Here is a 17,065-nt window from a genome sequence, read left to right on the forward strand (position 1 = left end):
GGGCTTTGTGAAAGTGGTCTTTTAATTCTTGAAGGGCCTTAAAGGCATAACACCCTAGTGAACTTAATTTTCTTTCTTTAGCAAGTCAGTAATAGGGTTCACAATGTTTGTGTAATGTTTAATAGATGTCCTATTTTAATTTGCTAACCCAAGTAATCAGTGCATGTTAATTAAATTGGGAGTCTGGAGTCTTCCATTTCAAAATAGCTTTTACTTTAAAGTGCTCCCTGACTACACCTTCAGTGGGTAGAAAAACATCTTCTTAATCTGGATAAGAAACTTCCTGACATGACTGTGATCATCCACTGCAGTTTTAGAGAACACAAAGATATCAAATAAACTACCATGCAATGCAAGAATAGTTTGAAAAATATGGAGTCCGCGTTGTATGTATTTGAAGGGGGAGTGTGTCACCCAAGAGGGTTTCCTGGTGGTATAAGAAGAGGGATGCTGCGCCGACTGGGGCCTATTGGAAAAGCCAATGATGTTATTTGGCTGAAAGATGAAATTCACAAATGAGTACAGGATGCCCAAAGCCTTGGAGAAGATGCCAGTGTCTGGATGCACTTGCTTTATTACCTCATACATATAGATGACATAGCTCACCTTCCTGCTTCTCTTACTTTACTTCTCTTCATTCTTGGCTGGCTTGGATAGTTCTTTCCTGGAGCCATTCTTGTTAGTCATCGCAGACTTGACTGGTTCAAATATAATGGACAGTTAGCATTGCTACAGGATCAAGAGAAATCTATAAAACTTTGGGAAACAGATGGTACATTGCAGTATTCAAATATATTTTCATAGTTCCTGAAAGGTGTTCTGAAAGTTGTTTCCCGTTGGTGTCTAGTCTTAATTTTGATAAGATTAGCTTGTCGCAAATCTGCTTTAGTAAAAATCTTAGATTCCTCAAATGCTTCTAAAGTGTCAGATATAAGAAGAAGATGGTATCTGTCCTTGCTAAATCCCCTAAGAATCAACATGAATGTAATTCCCAAGTGTCTTTTTCCCCGGAACTAAGAAATGTGAGGGTGTTTGTTTTTTTAAATATCCTTGCGAGGCCTTTTATTCATTTGGAGGGGACAAGTAGATTCTTTCAAAAAGATTCCAAATAACCTAGAGTCTCAGTAATGTTGTAAAAAGTCATTCGCTCAAACTGTAGAAAAAAGTGTGTGATATTCAAAGGTCTTAGTTACTTTGTTCGGTTTCATAAAGAAGACCAAAAAGTGCATAAAATAGACAATACAAGTTAAAATTACAATGCCCTATTTACAAAACAACGTGAAAGGCAATTCATACGATTCAATTATTAAAAAAGAAATAAAAATAGGATAAGAAGTATACAATCCTTAAAATTCAATCTTCAACTAGACACAACATTTGGTTTACGGGGCACTTAGGCTGTTTGTTGATGAATCTAGCTAATCCGATTCAGTTACAACCACTAATACACTTTCCTAAAATTGCAACTTTAATGTAGTTGGAAACCCTAGTGCATATATTAACTGTTGCCAAAGAGTGCAAGTAGTTAAAACCATCAATATAAGAACATGGCCTAATTTCTTTTAAAATCGGGATTAAACATTTTCTTCTAGACTCTATGTAGAGAGTGCAAAATGGCATAAAGGGTGATGTGCTTTGGACTGCCATATTGTCACAAGGGGAAGGCAACAAGTTGTCTGTCCGCCCAGTTTGTTTCAGAAATGCCACTAAGAAATGCAGGGTGAGTAAATGGAATCTTGTTAAGTAAATGTCTGAATATTTGTAGTGAACGTAGTAAAATTTCTGCTGAGCAGGGAATAGACAAAGAGGGCCTGCTACCTTAGGTTGAGAGTGGCGATTGTTTGTCTCTGTGGAATGCACCTCTTTTATGATATTTTTCGCATTCTAATGGATACAGGTTGGGCAGTCAAAATAATGTTCCAGGACTAACTTCTAAAAACTATCCTTGACAAATCGGAGCCAAGGGATATTTAGTGCACCATTGAGGTTAAGACTATCTTTTAAAATCGCTCTGGAGAACACCAAATCTTCTGATAGCCAAGTTTTGGCCCATAGAAGTAAGGGGGCGATGTTTATACAATCCTCTACAAAGTCAAGCCCCAATTCTTAATGACAAAAGCTTGTTGGGGCACTATTTTGAATCAATATCCTTTTTATGAATTTGTTTTCCATGATTTGCAACTGGCGTCTGTTATGATACCCCCATATGCCTGCTCCATATATTGCCACAGGTACACATTTGGTTTTATAGTGTTACTAGCTCGGTTACCGGTTTATGTCCCAATTTGCAGGCAAAACGGGAAAGCCCCTCAACCACTCTACCCACGTTGTGCATCTTTGTAGTAACAAGCGAATCCCAACTTAGGTTATTGTTAAAAAGGCTGTGATATTCATCTGGAGTTCAGATTAATTGGACAATGGTTATCAACTGAAGAAGATAATGCTGAACATGAATTCCTTCTTACGAGTGTTCTTCAGAGTGAACCGAAACGTTTTTCCTTCACCCTTCCTGTTGCCCGAACCCATTTAATTTTGGCTTTTAGGACTTTGCTCACTTTCCAACTACTAACCAGTGCTACATTGCCTGTGCTCTCATTTAAACATATAAAAATTGCCTTACACCCACTTGCCAGATTTATTTTGCTTGCAGGTCCCTAGTATAGTGGTACTACATGTATCGAGGGCCAGAAATTGAACCGCATCAATGGGGCTGCAGCACTGATTGTGCCATCCTCATGAGTGGCCCTTTAAACATGTGTCAGGCCTGTCATTACAGCCTGTTTGTGCTATTTTAAACCACCATTTACCTGCCAAAATAACCCTTTTTGCCATGCTTATACCCTCCTTTTTAATATTGATAAGTCACCTATAGGGTAGGCCCTAAACAGCCCATTAGGCAGGGTGCAGTGTAATTAAACAGTTGGACATGTACTTTTAATTTGTACATGTCCTAGTAGAAAAAAACTCTAAAATGTATCACTACTGCAAGGTCTACCTCTCCCATAGGATATCATTGGGTTACTGTATTACATTTAATAAGTGATTACTTTTGATTGGGAGCAGTTAGGAAAGTTATGGTTGGTGTCTTAGGAATTGCATTTTAAGACCCACACTAATGGTAAAGTCAGATTTCCAGTCACAATTCTGAAAATGCCAAATTTAGAAAGATTGCATTTTCTGGACCTAACCATTTGGTACTTGCAGCCTGCATCCTGTGTCACACGGCTAGGTGTAGTTGGCAGTTGGTCTTTGGGTGTTCCTCCCAGACAGAATACATAATAGTGTGTCTGGGTGTTGCAGGATGGGCCATCTCTGGCGGGATGGGGGATAGAGTTGTTGCCTTCTGCACTTGCAAGGCACTGGCTCAGCTCACACACAGAGGACTTCACACTAGCCTATTGTGCCCCCAGACTGATCACGACAGGGAGGCATAAAATCCATACACCTCTGTAGGGAAAATCTCAAGAAGCTTCTCCCATTTTAAAAGTGGGCTTCAGGTATAAAAAGGTGACCCTCATACCCACTCTTTAGTACACTCCTGGACATGTGGATCTTACAGAATAAGGATGCCTTTCTGCTGGAGGCCTGCCCTGCTTGCCGAGAAGGAAGACTAGACTTACTCCCTTTATCACATGCTGAGTGACGCCAAGGGTCAGCTGACTGGCGACCTATTCTGATCTACATGGACATGAAAAGCTCAAGCGTCTTCCCTTCAACTACCCAGCTGACCTGCTGCACTGGACCTGCCTGAGCCCTGCTGGTCTCACCTGGAGTGAGTTCCTGGTCTCCAAGAAACACTGTTCTAGGTCCTTGGCTGGTAACTGTTGAGCTGCTCCTGAGGTTTTGGGCTCCTTGCGACCACTAACAGGGCTGTTTGCGCCAAGATCTTGTCGCCTGTGCTGACCACTAACAAGAAACTCCTGTGAAAGACGCTTCGTGCTACAGCAACCACCAGCGAAGGCAGGCAATGCGAGATCTGCACTTCATACAAAAGCATCAACAGCCCGCGATTACTGCCAACGCGAATCTCCAGCAATTACAGTCTGTGGTGCCTGACAGGATCTTTGTGCTACAGCGATGACTGCCTGCGATGCCCAGCCTGCCCTTTGTGCTACAGTGATGCCCATGAACAACGCTGTCTCTGCACCTTGACGTCTCCCCTCCACTGCGAACAGAACTGTTTGTGCTAGACTCTAGAAAGTAACTTTTACCGCAGGACTAACTGGGTCCCTGTATCTGGCCTGCGCTCCATCATGGTTGGCCTGAACTTTCACCCGTTTCGCACGAACAGATAATCGTGAGTGCTGCTTTGTGCTTTTAGGCGCTATTCTTACCGTAAATCTTTAAAATTGCATATCTCCGATTCTACAAATTGCTTTTTGTTTGCTTTGGTGTCAAATAATGTATTAAAATGTATACTATTTTCCTAAATTGGTGTAGGATTTTTCCTGTATTCTGTTTTCACTTGATTACTGTTTGTGTGCTACATAAAACTTTACACATGAACTCTAAGTGAAGCCTGGCTGCATTTGTGCCAAGCTACCAGAAGGTTAAGCACTAGTTAATTTAGTGACTTTGTGGTTCACCCTGTCAAGGATTGTGGCTGACACTTGAGTAGGATTTCAGTTTTACATACAATATTCTTATTCTAAAAATAATGTCCTGGCAGACCATATTGATATATAGATTGTGAACGGCTAACTAGGCAATGCCTAGAATGATTGGCTCTTCAGATGAAGCAATTAAGTCTAATTCTAGTACATAGTAGTGTTTAGCAAGGACCCATCTATATATTTATAACCTCGTCATGGATTAACCTGGAAAAAACTACATGTGCCATAAACTGCTTCCACAACCTGAGGATTTTCTAAGGAAATTTTGGGAACACTTTTTTCCTTAGCCCATTCTATTTCCATATGTGTATTAGAGCCACCACAATTTATCAAAATGGGAACACTGATAACATGATCTTGCAATTGTATTGTAACCTTAGGTGAGATAAATCCTGAAGATATTAAATTAATTACTTGAAGCAAATATTTACAGGGTATCAAACATGTCTCTTGCCTTAGCTGCTGCAAAGATTAGGTTTTTCTCTCTTTTCGATGACTTCTTTGGTCTAGTAGGACACTGTCTAATAAGATGATGGTATAATCCATGATACATGCACACATCTGCCTTTCTATTGTTTTTTTTTGCTTTGTACATAATTGCGTTACAAAATCTGGTTCAGCATCATAAGGCAAAAATATGGGAAAGACCCTACAAAAAAGGCCAGGTCCAACTAAAATGTGGAGGGTCCATGTCCCATTGTGCTCCTGAAGAATGCACTACTTTTGACTGAAACTTTTGTCGTGGTTACCGAAAGTTAAATTGCCTTATTAGCAATTTATAATTATTTTGTTTCATTTTACCTGTGTAGGGTGATGAAGAAGCAAACCTTGGGTTACCTGTTAGTCCCTTTATGGACAGAACATCTCCTCAACTAGCCAAACTTCAAGAATCTTTCATTACGCACATTGTGGGTCCATTGTGTAACTCCTACGATGCTGCTGGCTTGCTTCCTGGAAGATGGATTGAGGAAAATGAAGAGGACGTTGTGGAAAGTGAGGAAGATGATGGAAACGATTTGGACACAGATGAAGATGAAATGGAGGACGACTTTGGTGCAAGTAAGACCAAATGGTTCCAATAAAAAAAAGTGTAATGGGTGCCTGTGAATATTAATTTAGTTTATAGTAGGGTTAAAGCATATAAGTGTGCACGGAATTGTAATTAATTCACCCATTTATTCGAGCAGATTCAGGCATTCCATGTTGAAATGTTATTATGTATAGTTATCTGAAAGAGACACGTTAGTGATAGATTCCTTACCTTAGAATATCCCCAGGCGTCAGACTGGATCCGGAAATTTTTGCGTAGCAATACCCCTGCGCGTCGGTAGGCGTCGTCGGCGGCTCCGCGTCCGTCGTCGTTAGCGCCGGAATGACGTCGTGGGAGTACTTAGACGCCGCCCATGCGCGCTGACGTCAGTTCTTCTTTTTTCCGCGCCAGCTAGCGCAGATCCGGAGAAGCTCTACCCCTAGTCATTTTTTGACTAAAACTTTTGATCTTTTTGATCATTTTTCTACTCGAGTCTTCGACTCCAACGGTGCCGGTAGGGATGCCCGGGTTCAAGCCCTGTTCGAAGTGCGACCGACTAATGTCGGTCACGGACCCCCATCGCCGGTGCCTGAAGTGCTTAGGCCTCGACCACCACGACCGCACCTGCTCCGACTGCCGGGCCCTGACGTCGAAGGCTAGGCAGTAGCGGTCCCGCAAGCGGCTCGAGCTCCGGCAGTCGGCCCCGCGCCGCTCCAGGTCCCGGTCCCACGGGAGGTCGAGGGACCGGTCCCGGGGTCGGAGTCCCCGCAGCTCCGGGAGTGGACGTCGGTCGTCGGGATCCAAGTCCTCAGGTAAGAGGCATGAGAGGTCGGAGCGGCATCATCGCTCCTCCGACCCACCACGACGCTCGCACGATGCGGTCGGGGGTTCGGGCGACACCGCCCACGCGGCTCCAAGAGAGTCGCAAGCGTCGCCGCCTGCCCCACACCTTCGAGTCCCTGGGCACGGCGCGACGCCGGAGGAGGTCGAGAGGTACCTCATGGCCATGAAGTCCCTCCCTCCTCGGCCGGGCCCCGCGGCGCCTTCGGGCCCAGCGGTCCCGGCTGGAGGCCCTAGCGGGTCGGGTGCTTCGGCCCCGACGCCGCTGGGTGCTTCGGCCCCGGCGCGGCCGGCGACTTCGGTCCCGGCGCCGCAGGACCTCACCGGACCCGCTTCCGGATCCGGGTCGTCGCCGGTCGACCTCACGACCTCACCGGCCCCGAGGGTGTCGCCCCCGGCGCCCGTTGCGGGCGCCGTCCCCAATCTTCCCTTTGGTCCGACTCTGGCACCGGAACGGCGCCGCTTCCGACGGCTTTTGGAGATTTTTATTTCCATGAGGAGGCCCGGTCTGTTGACCCTGAGTTTCAGGAGACTGGTGACGGAGGTGATTGGGAGGGGTCTGAGGACCCTCTGGCACAGGAGTGCCAGTCTCAAGAGGACTGGACATATGAGCTTGGGGAGGCCAGTTGTATTGACACCTCGCCAGACACTGGATTTGTCTCCCCTCCAACCGTGGCTACGGAGGAGGGGGCTGCTTATAGTGTAGTGTTAACGAGGGCAGCCAAGGCCTTGGGCCTTGAGCTCCCCGTTGCGGCCGTGAGGACTAACCTCCTCACTGAGGTTCTTAAACCGCAGGCAAGCTCCAGTGAGCCTCTGCTGCCGTTTAATGAAGCCTTATGTGACGTTCTTGTGGGCGCTTGGTCCAAGCCCGCCACGGGTCCGCCTGTGGATAGGAACGTGGCCAGACGCTACCGCCCGGCTCCGGGCGACCCTTGCTTTTTGTCCACCCATCCCACCCCCGAGAGGCTGGTTATCCAGGCCTCCACTTCCCAGACCGCATACCCGACGGCCCGCCCGATCGGGAATCCAAGAGATACGAACAGTTCGGGAAGAAAGTGTTCTCGTCCCTGAGTTTGGGACTGCGGTCTGTCAATACCGTGTGTCTCTTGGGCCGCTACACCCACACCCTGTGGGACACGGTCGCGGACGTGCTGCCACAATGCCCGGAGGAGGTCCGGGCTAAACTCGCCCAATCCCCTTGTGGAGGGTCGAGATGCGGCACGATACTCTATCCGGTGTGGACTGGATACCACGGACTCACTGGGCAGGGCGATGGGAACGACGGTGGCGGTTCGCCGCCACGCCTGGTTGAGGTCCGCCAATTTCTCGGCCGATGTCCAGGCAACCCTCCTGGATATGCCGTTCGATGGCCGTCGCCTTTTTGGCGACAAGGCAGACCATGCGCTGGAGCGCTTTAAGGACTCCAGGGCTACGGCCAAGTCCTTAGGCCTCTCGGCCACGCGCCAGCAATCGGGTGCCTTTTGCTCCTTTCGTGGCCACGGAAGGGGCGTCCCCACACGTGCTGCCAGCCACGCACCGCAGAATACCCAGCAGCGCGGTGGCAGCCGTGGAAACCGCCGTGGCGGCGGCGGTCGGGGTCAGCGGCGAGGCCAGTCCACACCTCCCTCCGCAGCACCTGCCTCCAAGCCTTCCTAGTCCGAGCTTTCAGGCCCATGTGACGCCTGTGGGAGGCAGGGTTCGCCATCACCACTTCCATTGGCGCACTGTCACATCGGACAGGTGGAGCTGCAAATCGTCCGAAGGGGCTACTCCCTCCCCTTCGAGGTGACCCCTCCAGCCATGCCACCGCTATTCCACTGCGTGTCGGGGGATCTCTTGCAACTTCTGCAAGAGGAAGTCACGGCCCTCTTGGCCAAGGGGGCAATCGAGCGCGTTCCTGGGCCAGAAGTAGGGTGTGGATGTTACTCCCACTACTTTCTGGTGCCCAAGAAGGGCAAGGGGGGCCTGCGCCCGATCTTGGACCTACGGAACGTCAACGGCTTCCTCCGTCAAGAGAAGTTCAAGATGCTGACTTTGGCTCAGGTCTTAGCTGCCCTGGACCCCGGAGACTGGATGGTAGCGTTGGACTTGCAGGACGCTTATTTTCACATCCCCGTCCTGCCGGCCCACCGGCGTTACCTGCGGTTCACGGTAGGCCACGAGCACTTTCAGTTTACCGTGCTCCCCTTTGGCCTTACCAGCGCCCCACGGGTGTTCACGAAGGTGATGGCGGTGGTCGCAGCTCATCTGCGCCGGTTAGGGGTGTCAGTCTTCCCCTACCTCGACAACTGGTTGTTGAAGGCGGGCTCGCCCCAGACAGTCGTCAGCCACCTCCAGACTACGGCCGACCTCCTGCATTTGCTGGGGTTCTCCATCAATGTGCCGAAGTCGCACCTGTGTCCCTCTCAGAAGCTCCTCTTCATCGGAGCGGTTCTAGACTCGGCGCAGTTTCGGGTTTACCCTCCCGAACAGCGGGTTCGGGATATTTAGGCTCTGATTCCCACCTTTCGGCCTTTATCCCGAGTCTCGGTCAGGTTGACGCTGCGGCTTCTGGGGCTGATGGCCTCCTGCATCCTACTGGTGCGTCACGCCCGGTGGCGGATGCGGGCTCTGCAGTGGGACCTGAAGTTTCAGTGGGCACAGCATCAGGGCAACCTGTCCGATCACGTCTTGATCTCGGAGGGCACTGCAAGACAGTTGCAGTGGTGACTCACGGACCGCGATTGGGTCAGTGGCAGATCCCTCTCCCTACCCCACCCGGAGCACGTAGTTGTGACGGACGCGTCCCTCCAGGGCTAGGGTGGCCACATGGGAGAGGCGGAGATCAGAGGACTCTGGTCTCCGGCGGAGGCCCGGCTCCACATCAACCTGTTGGAGTTACGGGCGATTCGTCTAGCGCTGAAGGCATTCCTCCCCTCTGTCCGGGGGAGTGTAGTGCAGGTGTTCACGGACAACACCACCGCCATGTGGTACTGCAACAAACAGGGTGGGGTGGGGTCGTGGACCCTATGCCAGGAGGCTCTGCGCCTCTGGCAGTGGCTGGAAAGTCAGGGTGTGACCCTGGTAGTTCAACACCTGGCAGGTTCTCTGAATGCCAGGGCGAACTAACTCAGCCGTCGGTGCATGATGGATCACGAATGGCGTCTGAACTCGGACGTGGCGCAAGGCCTCTTTCAGCAATGGGGAAGAGCCTTGGTTAGATCTATTCGCTACCAAAGAGAATGCGCAATGTCATCAGTTCTGCGCGTTGGAATTTCCAAGGCGGCACTCGCTCGGAGACGCTTTTCGTCGAGAGTGGAGTTGCGGTCTGTTGTACGCCTTTCCGCCTATACCACTTCTGCCCCGAGTGCTGAAGAAGATCAGGTGCGACCGGGCCCAAGTCATCCTTGTGGCTCCGGACTGGGCACGAAGATACTGGTATCCCGAGCTACTCAGCATGTCAGTCGATCCCCCGATTCGTCTGCCCCTTCAGGAGGACCTTCTGTCGCAGCAGCAGGGGACGGTCCTCCACTCGAACCTGTCCAGTCTCCACCTACAAGCTTGGAGATTGAGCGGCGACAGTTGAGGCCATTTGACTTGCCTCCCGAAGTCTGTAATGTCATTCTGGCAGCCAGGCGTCCCTCCACAAAGTCGGTATACGCCTGCAGGTGGAACAGATTTGTGGCATGGTGCACAGCAAAGGCTGTGGATCCACTCTATGCCCCCCTTTCTGAGGTTCTCCTCTTCCTTCTTTCTCTTGCCCAGCAGGGCTCTGCTCTGGGCACTGTCAAGGGCTACCTTTCTGCCCTTTCTGCCTTCTTACGGCTACCTGATCAGCCTTCTTTGTTCAAGTCCCCTATTGTAAATCGATTTTTTAAGGGCATCACGCACATGTTCCCTTCGTGATGCCCCAGTGGGACTTGAACCTTGTTCTTACCTTCCTGATGTGTGCTCCCTTTGAGCCACTTCACAACTGTCCTCTTCGTCTTCTGACTCTAAAGACTGCTTTCCTGGTTGCCATCACCTCTGCCAGGAGAGTGAGTGAGCTCCAGGCCCTTTCTTGTACTCCACCTTTCCTTTCTGTCCATCCGGACAAGGTTGTGTTGCGTACCAAGCCATCTTTCCTGCCCAAGGTTGTCTCAGCCTTCCACATCGGGCAGTCCATCACCTTGCCAACCTTCTTTCCGCCTCCGCATCCCTCTAAAGAGGAAGAGCGGCTCCACCGTCTGGACCCAAAACGTGCGATCTCATTCTATTTGGATCGCACACGCCAGTTCCGGGTGGATGACCAACTCTTTGTTGGCTACGTGGGTGCTAAGAAGGGTAAGGCGGTACACAAGCGGACCATCTCCCGGTGGATCATCTTGTGTATCCAGGCATGTTACTCCATGGCTAAGAAGGAGCCCCCTGTTGGATTGAGGGCTCATTCCACTCGGGCCATGGCAACTACAACTGCCCTGGGCCGGGGAGTGCCCTTACAGGACATTTGCCAGGCGGCTACGTGGGCCTCGCTGCACACGTTCGCACGACACTACTGCCTGGACAGTCAAGTCCGGAGGGATGGCTTCTTTGGCCGTTCCGTCCTCCAGGACTTTCTGGTGTGATTATTGGTTCGCAGACCCACCACCGGGGTTGGTATTGCTGGGGTATCTATTCTAAGGTAAGGAATCTATCACTAACGTGTCTCTTTCAGATGCACAAGTTACTACTTGTGTAACGATATATCTGTAAGAGACATTAGTTAGTGATAGATTCCTTACCGACCCACCCATCCTCCCCGTTCTGCGAACCGATATCTAGGGTTAAGGTCATCCCCTTTCAGGGCCCTAGTTTCTTGGCACTAGTGTTGGTTCTATCATGGCTCTGCGTATCTGGCGCGGAAAAGCTGTGGATCAGAACTGACGTCAGCGCGCATGGGCGGCGTCTAAGTACTCCGACGACGTCATTCCGGCGCTAACGACGCCGACTCGCAGACGACACCTACCGACGCGTAAGGGTATTGCTACGCAAACATTTCCGGATCCAGTCTGACGCCTGGGGATATTCTAAGGTAAGGAATCTATCATTAACTAATGTCTCTTACAGATATATCGTTACACAAGTAGTAACTTGTGCGTCACCACATTCTCCGTTGTGCCTCAAACTTCAAATGATACCACATAGACTTGGATTTTTTTCCTTGTCTCCTATGTCATATTATTGCAGTATTTTTTAGAAAAGATCAGAACTCCTTAAAATACAAACTAAGGTTTAGCTAGGCAGCATCTAATTCGAGTTAAGTGGACAATCGTTTCTTTGGTATCAGAATCTTAAGCACATTATTTCCCAGTCCTTTCAAATTAAGTGCCACGGAAAGCGGAATGTTCGGTCACATGGATTGCCTCTAAACCCACCTGAGAGCCTATTCCACCAATTTAAATTACTGCTGAGAACAGTATTCTGTCTGTTCCTTTTCTGAATCTTGCTGCTACTTTGCAGACCTACACGAATCATTGTAGCTGTAACAGATTGCTTGCCATCTGTACAGAGGGGCTTTGAGCTCAAGCCATAAGTTGATTCGAGTGTGTCATTTATCAGCCATTAGCTTTTTGTAAATATAATTCATGACGCATTTAATGTTAAAATTATTGAAAGGTATGTTGCATTTTATTGGTGCAGCAGTGATATAAGTCTACCAAGGGAAGGGTGTTCTTTTTACATAGGTATGTTCTTTTTCCTGTTTGTGTTGTGTAGCAGTTTGTTGACCTGGGAAAACATAACCCGGTTTTCAGCATATAAAGGAGTGAGTGTGAGGAAAATTATGTGTTTACATCTAATTTCCGTCTAGTCTTGACATCACATAGCAGGTCATATTGTACGGATTGAACTATCTCGTATTAGCTGCTGATTTTGTTTATGCAGATACAGTGGGCTTCACCTTTTAGCAAGGCAATCTTAAACAGCAAGTTTCTTGGCTTGTGCTAGCACAGTTTTTCCATATGCATTTCTTTTCCTGATGTTATGAATTTATTTTATTTGGAAGATTGAAAAGTAGCGCATTTATTATAAACAAACTCTTAAACAGCAAGGGCAGAACTGTTTTACAACATGGGGTTTCCCTTTCCAACTATAAAAACAGTAACAATAATTATTGTTGCTTTGCATCCTCTCTGAACTCCTGTAAAGAATGTGGTCTCTATCCTTGATTCTTTTTCATATTAAGTGGCATGAATGGCTTTTTATGGGGTATTTTATTGATCTGTTTCTAATTTTTTGTCTTAATAAAGCAAATATTTGATATGTTGATGTATTGTATACAATATTTAAATGTTTTATATAGTTTTAGACGTTATTGTGCTATTCTCGTTAACCCACCAACTCAAATATATGTAATTGCGCGTTCGCTTTAAAGCAGAACATGAATTTGTTAATTTTCCATTTCTTTAATGTGACAGGACCACAACGAAGGAAAGCCAGAAGACGCATGTTTTGTCAGTTAATGCATCACCTAAGCGAAAATCATAAAGTATGGAAGAAGGTGATGGAGGAGGAAGAAAAAATCAAAGTTGAAACTAGTAAACATCATGGCGACAACTTGTCCATACCTCAAACAGATGAAATACAGGTCATTGAAGAAGCAGATGAAGAGGAAGAACGGCAGCTTGTGGAGGATAGAAAATGCTAGGGCATTAATGTGAGTGATGCCCGATATGAGAGGATGTACTCTACTCAGCCGCCTTGAGACTGACTTGCATCACATACTGTAACATTGAAAGGCCCTAATACTGTGAGACGATTATTGCTGCCTGTGCAGTGTCCCGCTCTATGCACTTTCACAACATGGAAAAGATGGGCACTATTCAGTTTGAATATTGTATACACTGATGCAAAATCCTCTTGTACCCTGTGAAGGGTAAAGATACATTATTTTATTGCTGCCTTGCTGAATACCAAGCTCCCTTGTCCTATGAGGTACAGTACCTTCAATGAAAAAAATAAAAAAACTATTGACTTACGTTACCACCAAAGTGACCAGAATTTTACTACATGGAAACGGAATGATGGATTCCAGTTCTTTCTAGACTTTTCCTTTATTTATGTTTTGATGAACAGGAATCTGAACTAAAGTCTATGCCTGCTTCTTTATTATTATAAAACATTGAAGTATGGACTTAGTATGGATTATCGACTTGGCCCCCACGTCTGCACCCTGGGATCATACTGATCTGTTGAACTTTTTTAGTGACTATGAAAAAGCGCATATTGTAATTTTATAATTGAAAACCCCTGGTGCATCAACTTCGGATGCTTTTTAATACATACAGTTTTTTTGGGGGAAAATGCTGTGGTCTGCAGCAACTTTTCAATCATACTTGTTAATGACTTATCTCTCTTTCCAGTGATGAGGTAATGGTCTGTGGTAAAACAAAAGCGTATATAAATTTTAAAAAAATGAAGGGATTTTTATTATGTTTTAATAATACGTTTATAACAATTCTGTTTTTTTCTGCAGGATCCGTGTGAAGTAGCATTACATTTAGGGCACAGCATCTATTCTACCCAAGATCCCACAGCAACTTTTAATCCTTGGCTAACTGAATTTCCTAATGAGCTTAATTTATCCGTTCATTTGTATTTATAATTACAGGCCAGGTTGAATGAAAACGTATAGTTTTATTTTTTGCAATAAACAGTTTAATCTTATTTTTTAAAACATTTCTTGTTCATTTAAACGACAACGGACCATGGAGGACAAATCATAATGTGAACAATGTTTGCTTCAGGAAGCACAGGTCTGGTCATCTGTATTGTTTCACTGCACGAATGTCATTTGCTGCAGTAAAACAGTACCTATGCCAGAAGGTTTTAAGTTCATAATTTCATGTTTGAAGACATACATGAGTGCTTAATGTCCTTTTGGTTCATCATTTGATTCACCTGCGAAAGATTCTTTTGTGTGGACAATGTGTTCCTAGCTGTGTGAGATATGACTGACCATCATCTAGGCCAGTAGTACGTCCCGCGGGCCAGTGGCGGCCCGCCTGGCTGTAGTATCGACTCCACACAGAAATAGAGGAATTATAAGTTTGTTTGGAGGGAAGCACAGGAGCAGGGTAGGACACAACCTACGCAGGACTTCTTCCCCAGCAACTGTCTCCACAGAAGCTAGGAGAGAAACCTGCACAACACAGAATCTTAAAAGAAAACAATTCTAAAGAAATACTTAAAGGCACAACATGACACATCTTCCTTATAAAGCAAAAGAATCAACAAACAAAATCTTGTAAACATTTGGGTTTGGAACAAACTCGTTTCGCACAAATAACAATATCATTGGCACAGTTAGAATCTTTAACGGTGGTATTGTTGAAGTTTTGATAAAGGGAATTACTATCATGAGGTACGTTGATAGAAGAATCCATAACAATAGCATCACTAACAGTTTCTGTGGGAACCAAAACTTCATTGGTGACACTTTCAGGAATACCTTCATTGGTAACACTTTCAGGAACAGAAACACTTTCGGAAAAAACCAAACCACCATGTTCCTCATTTTGAACAAGATGGGATTCCGAAGTAACATTAGAGGAAAGTTCAGAATTAATGGAATCAGTACATAAATCTCTCTTCCCTCTGTAAATAGCAATCCTCTTTAAATTCCACACCTTACCATCGCTCAAAAGAACAGCATTCCGTAAAACCTTTTTAATCATTAAAGGTTTTGAAAATTGAGATTCACCTTTGCGAACCTTCCAAGGTTTTTTAACCTTAACCCAAATGCCAGTTTCAACATCCACAGAAGCAGTAGCAAATTTATTATCAATTTCTTTTATTCCAATTCCAAAAATTCTTTATTTCGGTCATATAGACCATAAAAGATGCAATAGAAAACAACACATACAATAAAATACACATTTTTTAAAAGAAATACATATTATAAAATGCACTAGCCCAGCGTGGAGATAATTAAGACACTAAAAGTTCAAGAGGGTTCAGCAGTTATTTTTTTCCTGATCAGCCATATAGCCATAAGAAATTTAGAAACGGCAAACACAATGTGACCCAAAGTACTGGTTTTCAGGATCCTGTATGCCTGTGCATACTCTCTGAACCCTAAATTCTTGCATAGTGGCGCTATCCAGCGTTTCCTAGGCCTTTGGTAAGCGGGGCACACAAACAGAATGTGAAGATCATCTTCCAAGTGAATGTAACAGCAAGGACAGGTTTTATCGACCGTATTGGACCACTTGCATGTGAAAGTGTTAGTGGGTAGTGTGCCAAGCCTCCATTGGACAAACAGTTTCCTCGCCAGGATGGGAAAGATAAAATCCATAAAAGGTTCAAGAGTGTATGAATTTTTGGATTCTAAAAATCGCATGGTAAGGGTGCCACTGTTTTGAGCGTTTACCAAAAGTGCAAGGGACCTATCCTTAAAAATTTTTGACAGGGCTTTGCGCGAGATTGCTTGACAACCTCGCGCTGGGTCCTCCCAGAGGTCACGGAGATTCATTGCAGTCAGTTCGTTTTTCACAGAGACAAGCCAAGGAATTTTTCCACCGCAATTGAGGCTCAAGACATGGGTAAGATCCTCCCTATAATGGTGCAGTTCGTTCGTAGACCAGAGCCTGTGCCAGAACTTCACTGGCTTGGACACAAGCTCCTCTGCAATAGGGGGGAGCCCCAGGTCCATTCTCAGGGGCAAAAGTGGCGTTGCACGTGGGAGAGCCAATAAGCGCCTTAGAAAACTGTTTTCAACTATTGACAAGTCCTTCACCGCTTTATGCCCCCAAAGTTCACTGCCATAGATGGCCGCTGCCTTAGCCTGGGACCTGTAAGTTTCGAGGGCCGGGCTTACAGGCTTAAAGGACGAAGAGTTGGCCACCTTCAAGATTGCACCCGACAGTTGGGACAGTTTAACCCTGGATCGTACTATCTGGTGGTCCCAAGATAAGTTTTCCTGTAATGTTACCCCCAGATATATGAAGGTAGACACCCTCTCGAGGCTAACAGTCCCCAGGGTGGGATTAGGCCTTGTTTTAGTGGGTGGATTAAAAATCATAAACTTTGTCTTCTCTGTGTTTACCTCCAACCCGTGCTGACCACAAAAAAGTCCAAAACCATCCAGGATCCTCTGAATCCCCATGGGAGATTTGGAAAGAAGGAGGGTATCATCGGCAAACATGATTGCCGGTACCCTCCTTCCTGCCAAGCATGGGGCGTCGTTGTTCTTGACATTTTCCAGGTGGGAGATGACATGATTGATGTATAAACAAAACAGGGTTGGTGCCAAGACACAACCCTGCCTCACCCCTCGACGAACGGGGAACCTGGATGATAATTTGCCATCTTTCCCACACCTGACCTGCGCATAGTTGTTCTCATGCAGCCTAACTAAGATGTTAAGTAGCTGGGGGGGAACTCCTAGCTTTTCCAGCACCTCCCACAGCTTTCTGCGCGGGACTAGGTCAAAGGCTGACCTCAGGTCCACGAAGACCATGTACAATCTTCCCCCCTCGATCTTCACCGTCTTCCAATAAAGGAGGACGAGGCGGAAGATCTGGTCCATGGTCGACGTGTTCTTCCTGAAGCCAGCCTGCAAGGGACTCAAGATGTCATTGTCCTC

General features: G+C 46.6%; 1 protein-coding gene across 3 annotated transcripts in view; it reads left to right on the forward strand.

The window, feature by feature from the left end:
• Positions 1-14,145, forward strand: part of PDE3B (phosphodiesterase 3B) — a 1,530,363-nt gene extending 1,516,218 nt beyond the window's left edge. For all 3 annotated transcript variants that reach the window (XM_078681018.1, XM_078681020.1, XM_078681019.1), the window contains 2 exons: positions 5,423-5,672; positions 12,897-14,145. In XM_078681018.1, coding sequence (XP_078537144.1) covers positions 5,423-5,672; positions 12,897-13,126 — 480 coding nt within the window. In that variant the 3' untranslated portion in view covers positions 13,127-14,145. The remainder of the gene's footprint in view (positions 1-5,422; positions 5,673-12,896) is intronic.
• The last annotated feature ends 2,920 nt before the right edge of the window (positions 14,146-17,065 follow it).

Source organism: Lissotriton helveticus, chromosome 3_1, assembly GCF_964261635.1.
Source record: "Lissotriton helveticus chromosome 3_1, aLisHel1.1, whole genome shotgun sequence".
In the NCBI taxonomy this organism is placed as follows: domain Eukaryota; kingdom Metazoa; phylum Chordata; class Amphibia; order Caudata; family Salamandridae; genus Lissotriton; species Lissotriton helveticus.